The sequence below is a fragment of the Sander lucioperca genome, chromosome 6, assembly GCF_008315115.2.
Source record: "Sander lucioperca isolate FBNREF2018 chromosome 6, SLUC_FBN_1.2, whole genome shotgun sequence".
NCBI lineage: Eukaryota > Metazoa > Chordata > Actinopteri > Perciformes > Percidae > Sander > Sander lucioperca.
In genome coordinates, this window is record NC_050178.1 from 18,725,864 (window position 1) to 18,741,511 (window position 15,648).

General features: G+C 40.5%; 1 protein-coding gene across 4 annotated transcripts; it reads left to right on the forward strand.

The window, feature by feature from the left end:
• Window positions 1-139: 139 nt before the first annotated feature.
• On the forward strand, window positions 140-14,070 carry si:dkey-222f2.1 (intermediate filament protein ON3). Of its 4 annotated transcripts, none has more exons than XM_031277225.2 (10): window positions 140-932; window positions 6,680-6,888; window positions 6,983-7,043; window positions 7,971-8,066; window positions 9,743-9,907; window positions 10,808-10,933; window positions 11,029-11,172; window positions 12,027-12,103; window positions 13,344-13,390; window positions 13,799-14,070. In XM_031277225.2, the coding sequence occupies exons 1-10, from the start codon at window positions 621-623 to the stop codon at window positions 13,906-13,908; spliced, it is 1,347 nt and encodes a 448-aa protein (XP_031133085.1). In that variant the 5' UTR covers window positions 140-620; the 3' UTR covers window positions 13,909-14,070. The 4 variants fall into 4 exon arrangements, with proteins under 4 accessions (XP_031133085.1, XP_031133087.1, XP_031133086.1 ...); XM_031277227.2 differs by lacking the exon at window positions 140-932 and adding an exon at window positions 2,778-2,801; XM_031277226.2 differs by lacking the exon at window positions 140-932 and adding an exon at window positions 5,788-5,949.
• The last annotated feature ends 1,578 nt before the right edge of the window (window positions 14,071-15,648 follow it).

Consider the following 15,648-nt stretch of genomic DNA (forward strand, 5'->3'; position numbering starts at 1 on the left):
ACAGACACGTTTGCAACTCTAACTTGAAGCACCAAAATTGATTAAAAAAACAACTTTTTTTATTATTATAATTTTTAGGGGGGCTGAGGCTTGAGCCCCCCTAAAAAGGGTCTAAAATCACCCATGGTAAATGATGACCTTTTTCTGTTTTTTAGCATAAAAACATCTTCCATCACCTGTTTGTGAAAAAAGAACAGTAACTTGACATTCCCCCCCTCAGAAAGTCTGAAAAGTCCTTAGATATCTGACACCACAGCTCTGTGGTGCTCCAGCTTCTCTTCTCCTCCATCGACTCCCTCCCCCCGGGGTTTAAAAGATCACGAGACACCTGAGACGCCCCACTGTGGTCTGACATTAGTACCTACCTGCTACACTTTTCTTTGCGTCTCGTTGACTCCGTTGTTCTCACCTCTGCCTGTTTTCTGCAAGTCTTGCATCTTCTTAATAACCCTCTCTTTTCCCCACTCTTCCCAATCTCTCCTTCCTCTAGCTGTCTGTTTTCCATTCCATCTGTCTCAGTCTTTCCATCTGCTTCTCTGCTTTTATACCTCCATCTTTGTGTCTAACCACCTTTCACGCTCCCTTTATTCCTGCATCCTACCACCACCTCTGCCTCCACAATGAGTCTGAGTCGTACCAAGAGAATCAGCTCCAGTAACTCGGTCCGGAGCAGCAGCGGGTCCAGGAGGCTGAGCGGCTTCAGTCCGGGTCTGGGAGGTTTCAGTGGCCTCTCCCTGAGCAGCAGCTCTCTCTGCGCGGGGGCCAACGGGCACCACCACGGCCTCGGGTCCCCGCTGGCCGCCCTGTCGGTTAACAAGAGCCTGCTGGCCCCCCTGAACCTGGAGATCGACCCCAGCCTGTCCATGAGCCGGGCCCACGAGAAGGAGCAGATCAAGAGCCTCAACAACCGCTTCGCAACCTTCATAGATAAGGTAAAGAAACCTGAGGAGGAAGCCAATTAATCAATTACAGAAAATCAGTGGTGGAGAGTAACATAAAGTACGTGTACTTTATTTGAGTACTTCTATTTCCTGCCACTTTGTATTGTACTCGAGAGTCAAATGTGTTAGATGTAAGGTGCAATGTTATAGATTAAAATCCAACTTTATTGATCCCTTGTTGAAATTCTACTACCAGCAGTGTATGAAGTATTTAAAATCAGCTTCACCTTTACATGCTGCAACATTAAAGTGATGAACACATTAATGCACCAATAATTACAATCCAATAATTTAATATACATTCTGAAAAGGGCCATTCTGCATGACTAGTACTTTTACTTTTGGTATTTTAAGCGTATTTTGACGCTAATCATTTTGTACCTTTACTTAAGTAAATACTTGAATGCAGGACTTTTACTTGCCGTATTTCTACACTGTGGTATTAGATCTGAGTACTTCGGCCACCACTGCAGAAACTTAAACAGCAACTATTTTTGATAATTGATAAATGATGGTATATTTCAAGCCAAAAAAAGCCAAACATTCTGATTCCAGCCCCTAAAATGTGAGGATTTGCTGCTTTCCTCTATTATATTGTTGTAGATTGAGATGTTGGTCAGACCAAAGAAGTGATTTGAAAACATCACGTTAGGCTTTAGGAATTTGTGATTGTAAGATGTTGCAATTTTCCACTATTTTCTCACATTTTATAGATTGACCTGTTTCTACTTCAACTTATAAATTGAATTCACTGGAAACTGTTAAAAGAAGAAATAACACATTCTTTATTTTTTAAAAAGGTTGAATTCTTGAGCAATGAAACGCGTTCGCTCAACCTCATACAATCAACCCCCTGATTGCTGCTACAGCATGTCTTGGTCTGGTTTGACCAAACTTTAGACGGATTTAGCTATTTAGCTGATATTACTGAGTTTGCTGTCTATATGACTGTTGTACAATGTTTTAGCACTTCCTTTTATACCTACCTGCCACTTGTGGAGACAGTGGCCAGCTAAAGTTACATAATCTCTCTATAAAATTACCTCAGTCTCTGCCGATTATTTGCATTTGATGTGTTTTTATGAAATGTGTTCATAAGCCCCAAAATGTTGACACATTTTTCTTAAAATAAAATAAAAATTAAACATTGTTCAAACAGCATCTGTATCCAACCTTGTAAAAGTATGTGTACCACAGGCAATCCCTTTCACATTGTCACATCATTTCACACATTGTTATGATTAAAAAATGTTGATTATAGCCGATTTAAGAACTCAATCTGACCTACAGTACGTGAAGACCTATAAAAGGTCCCAATAATAACACAAGCTAAGCTCATGTATAAGAGCCTGAATGGGCGAATAACTACAGTACAGTCCTCAGGCGAGTAGAAAGGGTAAAACCCTCGCTGTTAACTGGGGAAGGAAATGTGAGAAGTAGCTGGAGAACCCATTTCCAACAGAAGCAGAAGCAGTGAGCCGCTCTGTGATAGAGCCGGACATTGATAGCGTACTTAGGTAACATCTCTGCTTTCTCACGGAGTCGGTAACACACTTTTACAATAGAGCCATTGTTGGCTTCTCACATTAGCAGAGATACACTTCAGGCGTACAGAGACAGAGTGCTGGGCTGGGCTGGGCTGGGCGGAGGTCCAAATGTCCAAAACTAACCTCTGCTTTTCTGAGTGCTAATTTACATTTTTTTTTTTCAAACACTTAGTATTGGTCTGGAAGGATAAAGATATGTCCTGTGATCGTTACACCGAGTTTCTGGTTCAGAGCAAAATATGCAGAATGTTATTCATTCAACGTGCAAAGCTGGAAACTCACATGTTACAGCAGCACAGAAACAGGCTGAGAGGTAACAAAATGTATAACTATTTGAATGAAATAATATATAATGATGACAAATATTACACAAGCCATATAAAATACATCCATTACAATACAATAGAAATATAATGTGCATATATTAGAAATACCAATCATAATAACCATAATAAAGATAAAAGTACTAGTCACAATACAGTGATATTGTATCCTTTTACAATATCACTGATGATATGAGAAATTAAAACAATGTATATTAAAATAGTGTTAAAGGTAGCATAAATGATCAAACCAGCTGGTAATATCTTATAGAAAATATATGTTTGACCTCATATCATTGCCTCCCATTTAAACTGCCTGTAGAAAACTACATTTTAATTTTGAGCAGCTAAAGATCCTTAAATTACATTCAAAGTACAGGAGTGGTGTAAATGTCTGAGTTTGCACACATGCATTGGTTGCAAAGAGATTAAAATAGGTCTGGAATTTTTATTTTTTATTTTAAATGCTCACAAGGGTGTTATCCATTTCAGATTGCCAATGTGTTTGCAGTAAAAACATATGTGGTCTAAAACCCTGATCAATTTTGCAGAAAAAGTTAACCCCAAATCCATTTCAGTGTTCTAAGACAAAATATTGTGAAACCTCCCAGAAACATTTGAAGCTCGTCTCCATCCGTCTCTGTCAGTGAGACTGATGTTGTGACGTCAGGTGACTCACAAAAGAGTCTTTGTTTGTATGAGCTCTAAGCTGCAGGAGAGGTGAAGTGACTTTAACCTGGACTCTTTTGGACTGAACTCATTGAAATAAATTCAAACCTGGAACCTGCTTGGTGCAGCTACGTTTGGGCAAGAATCAATTAAATGCAAGAGAGCAGTTGACACTCTAGATTTTCCTAGTTGGTACCATAGGTGTAATTTACAACCCCCCCAATAACCCATTCTGAGCTTTTTCCAAAGTTTTTGGTGTTTTTTTGGAAATTTTTGTTGCGTTTTCAATGTTTTTTCCGCTTTACTCAATACATGCAGACATGTCCCGAGACCTCCCTATATAGTTGGAGATCTCAGCCCCCCCAATGTTGAACCCAAAGTTACGCCTTGGCTGGTCTATGAATGAAATGATGAACAATGAGGCAGTAAGACCTCTTCTTCTACTCTTCAGAACTGTTCAAAGGCAAAGTCAAGTAATCTGACTAATAAACAAACCCATCAATTACCAGTGTAATCCAACCCGCCTGGCCCCACCATTAAACATTAAAGAGCTGCTCCCCTCTTGCAGAGAAGTCATTAGCCTGATGCAACATGGAAGACAAAGTTGTATTTGTTGCAGGATGATTACCCAGTTTAAATCACAGGGAAATGTGATAGCATTTATTGATACGGATTGTTGCAGAAATGAGCCTGATCAGTTGACTAAAACACAGAAACTTAAAAAAAAAAAAAAGAGCCAATAATTCAGTGAATGCATCTGGGATTTAAAAAGCCATTTAAACCCCAGAATCAGTGGTATTTAACCACTGGATATTGAAGCTACTTGTCCCATTTCCGTCCCATTGAGTTGTTGTGTTGTTACCTGATAAACCAGGTCAGCGTGGTGTGGTTGTGTCTCCGAGGGAGATTATTCTGTTCTGAACAGAACACGGGCTTTGTGTCAAAGGGAAGGAGGTATAATAGGTGGTGGATATACCCGTCCGCAGGCAGGAAACACGAGCTGTGCAGATACAGTCAGGTGTTGAGATCGAGCTGCTTATCTTGCTGGAATGATGCCGTTTCTTTAACCTCTGTTTATCCAAGGAAGGACATTAATCTACTGCTGCAACTAACTTTTATTTTAATTATATATTTGAATTAAAGCTACAAGCAGCGATGAACGGGCCCTCGCACCTCCTGGCATGTCTGGGGTACTGGCAGGACGCCAGGTCGACACAGCCACGCATTTGCATGCTAATTGAACAGTGTGCAGAGTGCGGGGCGATGGATACGATGAATTGCAACTACTTCCTGTTAATTGGCTAAATGCACAAAATGGCAACATGCATTTTGATGCTCTATATCAAGTGTGGACCACTTTCATGGAAATCGAATGATGTTTGTCACATGAATCAGAATCAAAATCATCAGCTTTATTTGCCAGGTATGAGGACACTTACGAGGAATTTTTCACACTTGGCAGGCTGTATGTAAAGAGGCTCCATGTGTCTAGAGGTAAAAGATAAAGATGAGGATGTTGATGATGATGTTACTGCTTCGGGCAGGCTGTCTCTCATGATAAATAGTCTTAAGCAAGGGTTACACATAGTTTTGCCTCCTCCCTGGTGGCGGGATTATGTCATTCTGTATAACATGGGACATACTGTATAGGGCTGAGTGACTGTAATGTTATTTCAATTTTTGATATGACTCTATGTCCATGCACACATGCTGTACCAAGATCTTCTCTGACATTAAATTTGTGTTGGAATAAACATATATTCAAGAAAGGACAACTGAAGCCTAGTCCACACATACACAAGTATTCTTTGGGTTTTGTGGACGCAAACTGCATTTAGGTCACTAATAATTGATCTTTTGAACTCTTTCTAGGGTGAAAATGTACAGAAACTCTATTTCCAGTGTTGACGTGTAGACAGCGAAAACATAGATTTTGTCTTGTAACGTCAGAGTGTGCACGCGTATCTCTTTTAGATAGATAGATAGATACTTTATTCATCCCGAAGAAAATTTTAGGCATCCAGTAGCTTACGCAACCATAACACAACAAACACATATACACACATATATCACACATACATAAGAATAAAAATAAAAATAAATATCACTCACAGAAATGCAATGACCACCTTTTGTCACAAATGAGGCGATATTTTGTGCAACGGCGGACATGGCTAGAATAATGCTTACCGCTTACCGTACAGGACTTTTTACATGTTTACCAGGGGTGTCGGACTGGGAGTGGAAATGGGACTGAGTACCCAGGGCCCTCATGTAGGAGAGCCAAAAAAGATGCTAGAATGAATAGCTGTGGATGCAGGGAGGGGCCCAGAATTTTGTGCTATGCCCCTGATGTACACATAATGTACTGTTAATTTTCCACTATATTGAGGAACCGAGGTGTTCCATTGCTGCCATGTCGCCTTCTGGTAATTTTTCAGGCCTCTTATTGGCCAACATGGCTTTATGGTTAGGGTTTTATCTCCGGCTGTTGGTTTAGCATGCTCTAGACAGCACTTTAATGTGTTTTTGCATTTACATAGGATGGAGATTTCTTTTAATAAAACAGTGCTTGTGTAGATGGGATTTCTTTAAAGCAAAGGAGATAAAAACCCTGTTTACAAAATACCCATGTACATGTGAATGAGGCCTAAGGCTCATTGTGTTCTATTATTAATCAAAGTGAAGATTGACCAGAAGTTTTCAATCATTTGGTCTATAAAATGTCAGACAACAGGGACAAATGTCCATTATAATTTCCTAGACCTAAAAATGACATCTTCAAATTTCTTATTTTCTTCGACCAACAGTCCAAAGCAATTGGACCCATAATTCACTGAATGACATAAACAAAAATGAGCAACTGAGCAATGTTGTTACGTTTTAGCACGATGGATTGAACCAGATTAACATCAACAGGTGACCAGAAACCGGGACGGCTGCCTTGTTTCAGAAACAGACATTAAATGGCAGTTGCTTTGTATTTCTGTCATACCTTTCCCACTGCTAATTAAAGTTTTTTAACAAGTCAAAGATGATTATTTCATAAGTAACTATGGATAGCTAGCTAACAAGCACAAATCTGACCAGATGTATCATGTCAAAACATGCAGTATGCCCGTTAGAAGATGCATTTTGGGATCTGGAAACCCTTAAACAGCTCTTTCTATCTAATTTATTTCCCACCTCCATCATTCAGGTACGCTTCCTGGAGCAGCAGAATAAGATGCTTGAGACCAAGCTGGAGCTGCTGCAGGGCCAGGGGGTGGGCCGGTCCAACGTGGAGCCCCTGTTCGAGGCCTACATGGCGGGGCTGAGGCGCCAGATGGACCTGGTCAACAACGACAAGACCAAACTGGACGGGGAGCTGAGGAACATGCAGGGCCTGGTGGAGGACTACAAACACAAGTGAATAAAGTCACTGTGGTGGTAAATAAAGTCAACGTGAGTTCTGTAATATCTCATGGTATTTCACTGTATCTGTGTCCTGTCTCTGTTACAGATATGAGGACGAGATTAACAAGAGAAACAACCTGGAGAACGACTTTGTAATCCTAAAGAAGGTCAGCATACACACACATTCATTCTTACTTTACAGGTGTGGTGAGTAAGATGAACCACTCTATTGTACTTATTGTCTCCCTCTCTACATTCATTCATCAAAATCTATGTCATGTCAGTGTCACATGAAAACAGCAGCAGAGTCCATGTAAGACAAATCTGGTTTCATGGCCCGACTATCGGTTGGAAAATGTACCATGACTTAAACTTTATAAAATCATTTCTTTGCTATTGGATTATTTTGAGGTATGCTAGCGGCAAATGTTAGTGGTAACGCATTCATCATACCTGCTACACATCAGCATTTAGCAGGAGTTAGCAGGCTCCAATAGTGGAGGAAGTATTCAGATCCTTTACTTAAGTAAAAGCACTATTGTAAAAATACTTATAAATAAGTAAGAAGTCCTGCAATGAATATGTTGCTTAAGTAAAAGTATGTAAGTATCATCAGAAAATGTACTTAAAGGTACTAAAAGTAAAAGTACTCAATGCAGAAAAATCCTCACATTTTAGAAACTGGAAATGATCCAAACTGTTCTGTCATTCAACTAAATGATCAGCTGATCATTTCAGCTGGACGTGTAGGTCGTTACATCGTTGGGTATATGTAGTAGTTTGATTTATAATAGAACATTGTATTTTATAAACTATATGTGTTTTGTGTGCAAAAATCTTAATGTGTAAAGTAGTAACTAAAGCTGTCAGATGAATGGAGTGGAGTAAAAAGTACAATATTTCTCTCTGAAATGTAGTGGAGTAGAAGTAGAAAGTAGCATGAAAAAAAAATACTCAAGTTAAGTACAAGTATCTTAAATTTGTATTTAAGTACAGTGCTTGAGTAAATGTACTTAGTTACATTCCACCACTGGCAGGCTCTCCGAGCTGCTGTTACATCTGTGTGTGGTGTTTGTTTGTGTGTGTGTGTTCAGGATGTAGACTCGGCCTATCTGGTGAAGGCCGATCTGGAGGATAAGGTGGGAGCTCTGACAGATGAAATCAACTTCCTGCGCAACGTCTATGAGGAGGTACTGGTCATTTTTAATGCTTTGAAACATTGAAGCTGATTTTATCAAAACAGTCACCTTCCTTTTTTTCTTTATTTGCGCACTCTGGTATCCAGTTATTTCCTTCTGTGCCACACTTTCCTTTGGTTCGTTGTCTCTGTCTCTCGACTCATTGGACAGTTGACTTCAAACACTAACTGCCTCTGGGATGCTAAACAGAAATCTTTCTTCTTTTGTTGTTGTTACGTATTGTCAGGCTTCTTGGAACACAAAAACCCTTAACAGGAAAACTGTTCATAGTATCCCCTAAAGAGCTTGATGCTCTGCAGCTGCACAGAAACACACCTGGACATGTAGTTTGTTGATGACCTAACAATGTTCATTTCAGTTTGGCCTTTGTGATTGCAGGATTCTGATATTGCTGGAGATATTTGTTATAAGTTCATTTTTACTAATTACTAGCGTGTTAGTCAGTTTATGTAGGCGCTCAGAAACTTCTGTTGTGTTGTTACCCAGTACACAGTTTTGTGTGTATTTGCTGTTTTTTTTTCAACTGCATAAGTTACAATGTGTTGACTTCTCAGTGAAGACTAGAGCTGCAAAGATTAATCGATTAATCAATTAGTTGTCAGCTATTACATTTTTATATATATATATATATATTTTAATATTTGATTAATCAGTTTGAGTCATTTTTTATTACATTTTTTTAGCTTCTTAAAGCTTTAGTGCGTAATGGGTTTTTTTATATATTAATGAACGTTGGTTACATTCAAGCCATTGCCAAATGAGCTAATACAAAGCAATGTAGCCACCTCAACCAAACTATCTCTGTATTTCTCAACATGGCTATGTTTACAAAATGGTGTCGTCCGGCAACTTTCGCTCATAGAAGCTCGAGCGATGCGTTTTACGTCATCGCTGAGAAAGAACAACAGCAGCGTTCAGCTTTGGAGACAAAGAGGACATAATAATTACAAGATAACTACCTCTTCTGAAGAGTCCATCATGTTATTTTAATCCCCTGTGTCCTCCTTGGCTACTAGCAACTGCGTGGAGGAGAGGTGGGGGCGGTGCGCGATAACCAAAGGCTTGTATCATGTGGATGCAACGGCAGTGTTGTTGTCATTACTTAGAATTCCTCATGGGCGAGACAGAAACTACGCACTATCGCTTTAAATGTGAATATTAGTTTCTTCACTCCTCTGTGACAGTAAACTGAATATCTTTGAGTTGTGGACAAAACAAGACATTTAAGGACGTCATCTTGGGCTTTGGGAAACACTGATCAACATTTTTCACCATTTTTTGACATTTTATAGACCAAACAACTAATCACAGAATAAGCAACAATAAAAAAATAATCGTTAGTTGCAGCCCTAGCGAAGAAATAAAACATTTCGTAGTTTTTTTGTTCCTTTTTGTTCATGGTTATAACGTTTCAATACCTAACACGTCTGAATAGTCAAAAAACTACAAGTGAACTGATACCGTCATCTTAAAAGTGACATCATAATGCCGTACTCACCAAATCTTTGTAACGGTTCAACAAAGAACCACACAACAATATCCAATTTGAAACAACATTTTAAAAATCTGAATAAATAGTCAATTTAAACAGATTTGATCCAATATTGTCTCAAAGTCTTATTTCTACGTGGCTCATCGGTGACAACATGTTATGTTTCCTGCCCCAGGAGCTGCGTGAGCTGCAGGCCAGCATTAAAGACACGTCGGTGGTGTTGCAGATGGACAACAGTCGCAGCCTGAACATGGAGCAGATCGTAGCTGAGGTCAAAGCCCAGTACGAGGAGATCGCAGCCCGCAGCCGAGAGGAGGCCGAGGCCTGGTACAAGACCAAAGTAAAGACCAGGAAACAGGAAGCTGAGTATAAGCGCCCAGGAACAGAGCACAGGAAAAGATATCCAGAATGCGTTGTAATCTATTATATCAGCCTACAGCATGTGCTGCAACAGAGATATTAAATATTCGATCCACTGAGAGGCGACAAGTTGTTATTTGAGAGTGAAATCCAAAACTGTCCTAAATAAAACACAAGCAGACACAGAAGACATTTGAGATGATTGGTGTTGGAGGAAGTATTTAGTTAATTTAGTTAAGTACAAGTAGCAATACCACACTGTGAAAATACTTCATTAAAAGTTCAAACATTAAGTAAAAGTATAGGAGTATTAGCAACAAGATCAAAAGTTCTCATTATGCAGAATCCCCCCTCAGTGGTGTATCGTATTATTAGTGATATATAATCCGTACTTCAATGTTGTAGTTAATTGGAGTTGGAGCTAATTATAAATACTTTATATACTGTTTTGCAGTTTCATCTATAATGTGCGTCATCTTTTATAAACTGATTGTATGTTTTGTTTACAAAATCTTAAACTGAGAAGTAGCTCGTAACTTTTAGTGTTAAATAAATGTGTAAAAAGGTACAATATTTCCCTCTGAAATGTGGTGCAGTCGATGTATAAAGTATAGGAAATACTAAAGTTAAGTACTTCAAATTAGCACTTAAGTACAGTAGTTAAGTATATATACTCTTGACCACTGACGACCTCTCCTCTGTTTTTATAAGTTTCAGATCATCCAAATTACAAAATAACACATTTTCTCATTAACTTTTGAGTAATATCCAAACATATCCATCTCTCAGATTTTTGAGATTCTCATAATAAACTATAATTTTTTTGTTCAAAGAGAGATGGCAGTGATGCCGCTAAATGTTGACTCTCCTCTGTCTGTAGTTCGACCAGATGTCGGTGCAGGCGAGTCAGTACGGAGACGAGCTCCGCGTGGTGAAGGGAGAGGTGGCCGAGGTCAACCGCCTGATCAGCCGGCTGCAGAGCGAGATCGAGGCTGTCAAGGCTCAGGTACAGCAACAGGAAATATGCAGCCCTTCATAACTTGATTTTGTAGATTGAATTACATCCAGCATGGATGATTTGTTTTCCCCGTCCCCCCTCAGCGTGGCAATCTGGAGAACCAGCTGGCTGAGGCCGAGGAGCGTGGAGAGCTGGCTGTAAAAGAAGCCAAGGCCCGGACCAGAGACCTGGAGGACGCTCTGCAGAGGGCCAAACAAGACATGGCCAGACAGCTCCGAGAGTACCAGGTGAGCCAGAGAGAGAGAGTGGGGGTCGAAAGAAAAGATGACAGAGAATATACAGGAAGGAGCAGAATAAAAGGTCAAGCTTTATAAGCCTCTTTCCGACCAAGTAGTTACAGGAACGTAGTTATAGGAACAATCCACTTCTAAACAGTTCTACTAACTACTCTCCCCCAAAACCGGTTTTACCATTTGCACACTGGCCAAGTGGCCATAGGAACTGACCTTTTGTTATTATAATCACAGCCATCTAACCACCACTATGCGTAAAAGGGAAAACGGAAAAGACCCTGCCCTGAAGTAGGAGCTGAAAGAGTTACAGGAACTGTGGCCAGAGGAACTTAATAATCCCCAAATTGGTCCAGTAGGAACATGAGAAAAACAGGGTTGTAGGAACGTTATGTTCTAGGAACTGCAAAAATCCCTCCAAGCTGTGTAACCTCTGGGTCAGTGTCAAGATGATCGATACTGCTTGGTTCATCAGACAGTCGTTGTGGTCGTTGGAGACACCCAAGGCCAAGTCTCAACCACCATCATTGGCATTCTCACATCAGGCCAGATGTGAGTGTTTGTCTAGTTTCCTGGGAAGAGATGATAGAACAGTATGGTAAGGGGGTCATGGTAAGTGGTGTTGAGCACTAACAAACAAAGTGGTATCGATCATCTTGACAGCAACCCCACTGAGATTAAACAGTTTCTCTATTGTTCAGTCAGAACTGTAGGAGTCTCTCGGATGAGAGATGAAACGTCCTCAGAGCACCTTTCCAAGTCCAGTTGGCCTTGAGCTTAAACCTTCCCTAGATAACTCTCCAGTTATATGAAGTCATATTGGTCTAAAAATTATTTTTCTTCACTTGCAGGACCTGATGAACCTGAAACTGGCTCTGGACATTGAGATCGCCACCTACAGGAAGCTGCTGGAGGGAGAGGAGGACAGGTAAGAGAAGAAGAAGAAGTGAGCACATATTTTTTCTTTTAACTTTTAGTACGTACTGCAGCAGCCCTTACTTATGGCGTTTTTCCATTACATGGTACCTGCTCGACTCGCCTCGACTCGACTCGGCACACTGTGCGTCCGTTTTCCATTGCATATTTTAGTACGGCCTCAGCGTGGCTGGTCGTCTTGCCGGCTCGACGCACACACCTGCGCACAAGTATAACATCAGGCCACTTGAGCTTGTTTTACAGTTCTGTGGAGGCTCCACGCAGAGCTTTCACCGTAGCCTATGTAATATGTGGCCTGATGTATACATTTGTCAGCTGGTGTGTGCGTCGAGCCAGCATGTGTGTGTACGTAGGATACGGTGAAAGCTCTGCCTGGAGCCTCCGCAGAACTGTAAACAAGCGGCGCCGTAGTAAACTGCCGTGACCTAACGCGACACACATAGAACGTTGAAGGTGTGTGTTGTTGCCAGAAGACACATTTAGTTTCTAAAGAAGCTGGAGGCAGAAAAAAAAAAAAAGAAAAGCTGGCTAAACTGTTTAAAAATAGCGTGTTTGTTCAGGACACCCCCGTCTGTCGCTTTCACGTCACCTTTTCGGCTCGCCTCGGCTCGCTTGGAACCTCGACTGAGGAGGTACTAAAAAAAGTACCTGTTAGCAGGTATCAGGTACTTTTTTTCGTAATGGAAAACCAAAAAAGGCGAGTAGAGTCGAGGCGAGTCGAGCAGGTACCATGTAATGGAAAAGCGCCAAGAGTATGCACTGTTGCATATGCATACAATAGGGACATACTACATCGCGATGCAATGATTAATTTGGGACAAGGGCTATCCTAGACTAAAGAAATTCTTAGTCGACTAACACTCATGCTGTATGATTTTGTCAACTAGTTAGTTGATTTAATCGAAACATCTGTAAAACAGAGTTTCTTCACAAAGAATTATGCAAAAACACCGCTTTAAATCTTGTATTTACTAGATTGCTTACACGTTTCTTGGAAATAAGTCATTCAGCATGAAAAAGCATTAAAAAAATGACTAAGGGACTAACGAAATCTTAGTCGACTAAGACCAAAATGACCGATTAGTCGACGACACGACTAAGAGGGGCAGCCCTAATTGAGACATATTAAATCTTTTTTCTGGCATACCAGATAGTAGTATGGGTATTGGAACACAGGAAGTTACTTCTTCAAAACAACACACCAACTAACCTCTCTGTTTGTTTTTCTGCAGAATTGGACATCAGTCCATCCTCAACATCCAGACCATCTCCAACTACAGTATGTAACTATATGGAGCTCCACTTACACTGAGGAGGGTGTAGACTCCTAAACCTGTCCATAACCTTCACAATCGTTCTGTACTGGCACACAATTATAAAGTAAACGCAGTGTAAATGCCAGATAGTTTTCTTTTGGGTTTGTGTTCAACTGTCTGCCTTCTAAATGACATATTCCACTTTTTTTAGAGAAGTTAGAAAATTAAGTCTTTTGGGGTATCACAACCGCAATGTCAAATACTTTACTGATACACGTCTCTCTTAATCTTTGTCTTCCTCTCTGTCTCCTCCTCCCTGTTTGTTTTCCCTCCCACCATCATCCTGTCCTTCTTTTCCTCTCTCTCTCTCTCTCTCTCTCTCTCTCTCTCTCTCTCTCTCTCTCTCTCTCTCTCTCTCTCTCTCTCTCCAGGTACCAAAAGTACTAATGGCTACCACAGCAACAGCAGCTCTCCTGCTCCAAAACTGCTGATAAAGACAACTGAGAACAGAGATCACTCTCACAGATACAGCAGTCACTGAAAGGACACACAGCATGCAGGCAGTGGTGGGATGTAACTAAATACATTTACTCAAGTACTATACAATAGTACAACTTTGAGCTACTTTACTTTTCTTTTCGTGCTACTTTATACTTCTACTTCACTACATTTCAGAGAGAAATATAGTACTTTTTACTCCATTACATTCATCTGACAGCTTTAGTTAGGAATTCTAAATAATGACAACAAAACTGTCGGCGCGTCCACATGATACAAGCCTTCCATTTTCACTGCAGGACTTTTACTTTATATGTATTTTTAGTTTGGTATTAGTACTTTTACTTTCGCCACCACTGCATGCAGGTACTACTATACACCCACAAGAAACATGTGGATACACACGCACGCACGCACGCACGCACGCACGCACGCACGCACGCACGCACGCACGCACACACACACACACACACACACACACACACACACACACACACACACACACTTCATTAACAGTTGTCTCTAAATGTGAGCGGTGCAGGTTCATTTCTAACTTTTACTTATTGTAGAATAATGGGGGAAATCATCTAAACATGAAAATTTAAGTAGTGGGAATTGTTGTTTCTAGTGTAATTTACATTATATAAAGAGCTTTAATGTATTTACTGTTGTCTGTTGGGAGCATTTTGATTCAGACCTTAATTGAACTCAGTAGCATCGGGTCTTTTTGGTTTCTAACAAACACTGTAGTAAACTGCTCAATTAGTTTCTATGATCAATTCATCTGGGGGGAGATTATAAAAATATTGTAGTCTTAAAGTTTATTTAGGGGATATCCTGTTATAGGTGTGCTTAGATATGCATTTTATATCCAACAAAGAGTTTTGTGCCAGTTCAGACTTTTACTCTGAAGGTCTTTCGTGAACATTTTCTTGATGCTATTATCAGATAAACTGCTGGTCTTTAGCTACAGCTGTGGTCGTTGGGTTTAAGTTCCTTTATTACTTTTCTGCTGTTGCTTCCACAAATAAAATAAACATAAACAAAAAAGGCTCTGGAGTTTTTGTTATTATAAAAACAAGATTAAAGGTGCAATATGTAATACTGACAGCTGGTGTTTAAAATAGTTACTGCAGTACAAATTCAAAATACTGGAGAGAGTCGTTTCCCCCACCCCCTCCTCCCCAGACGTGAAGTTCATGTTGGTTGACAGGCTGAGACCGCAGCATCCACAACAATGTTGCTAGACGCTTGTCTCACATAGCCAGACATTACTTCACAGCACAGTGGAGTAGCTAATGTTAGCCCGTGCACACCCTGAACTCTGTACACAACTGACAGGCACACTTTTTCGGCTTAGAATTACGGTACTGGAACCACTAACAACACAACGTCCTCTCCACCCTGACGGACAGACACACTTCCTAGGCTTAGAATTACAGTACGAACAACTAAAAATAACACTACCTTGCCGTCCTCTCCAGCCAACTGGACACACTTTATTGGCTCAGAATTACGACAACAATCGCTAAACACACTGCAAACTCACGGTCTTCTCTTCCCAATTTACAGCCTCCCTCTCTTGGCTTAAAATAACTCACCGTTCTCGACTACAGCCACTGAACAGGCTACACATTGTAAACAGCCATGGTCCACTTGCCTGGTCCTCCAGAAACGTTAGCAGTTAGCACGATTAGCACGGTTAGCATGGCAGCATTAGCCAGGACTCACTTCACTGGCCATGTCTCAATTGTTTTTGCGAGTAACCAACTCGGGTACTCTA

Coding starts and splice junctions, on each gene's coding strand:
- si:dkey-222f2.1 (XM_031277225.2), top strand. CDS start 621: ATGAGTCTGAGTCGTACCAAGAGAATCAGCTCCAGTAACTCGGTCCGG. Junction 9,908..10,807: donor AGGCCTGGTACAAGACCAAA/GTAAAGACCAGG, acceptor CTCTGTCTGTAG/TTCGACCAGATGTCGGTGCA. Junction 11,173..12,026: donor GACAGCTCCGAGAGTACCAG/GTGAGCCAGAGA, acceptor CTTCACTTGCAG/GACCTGATGAACCTGAAACT.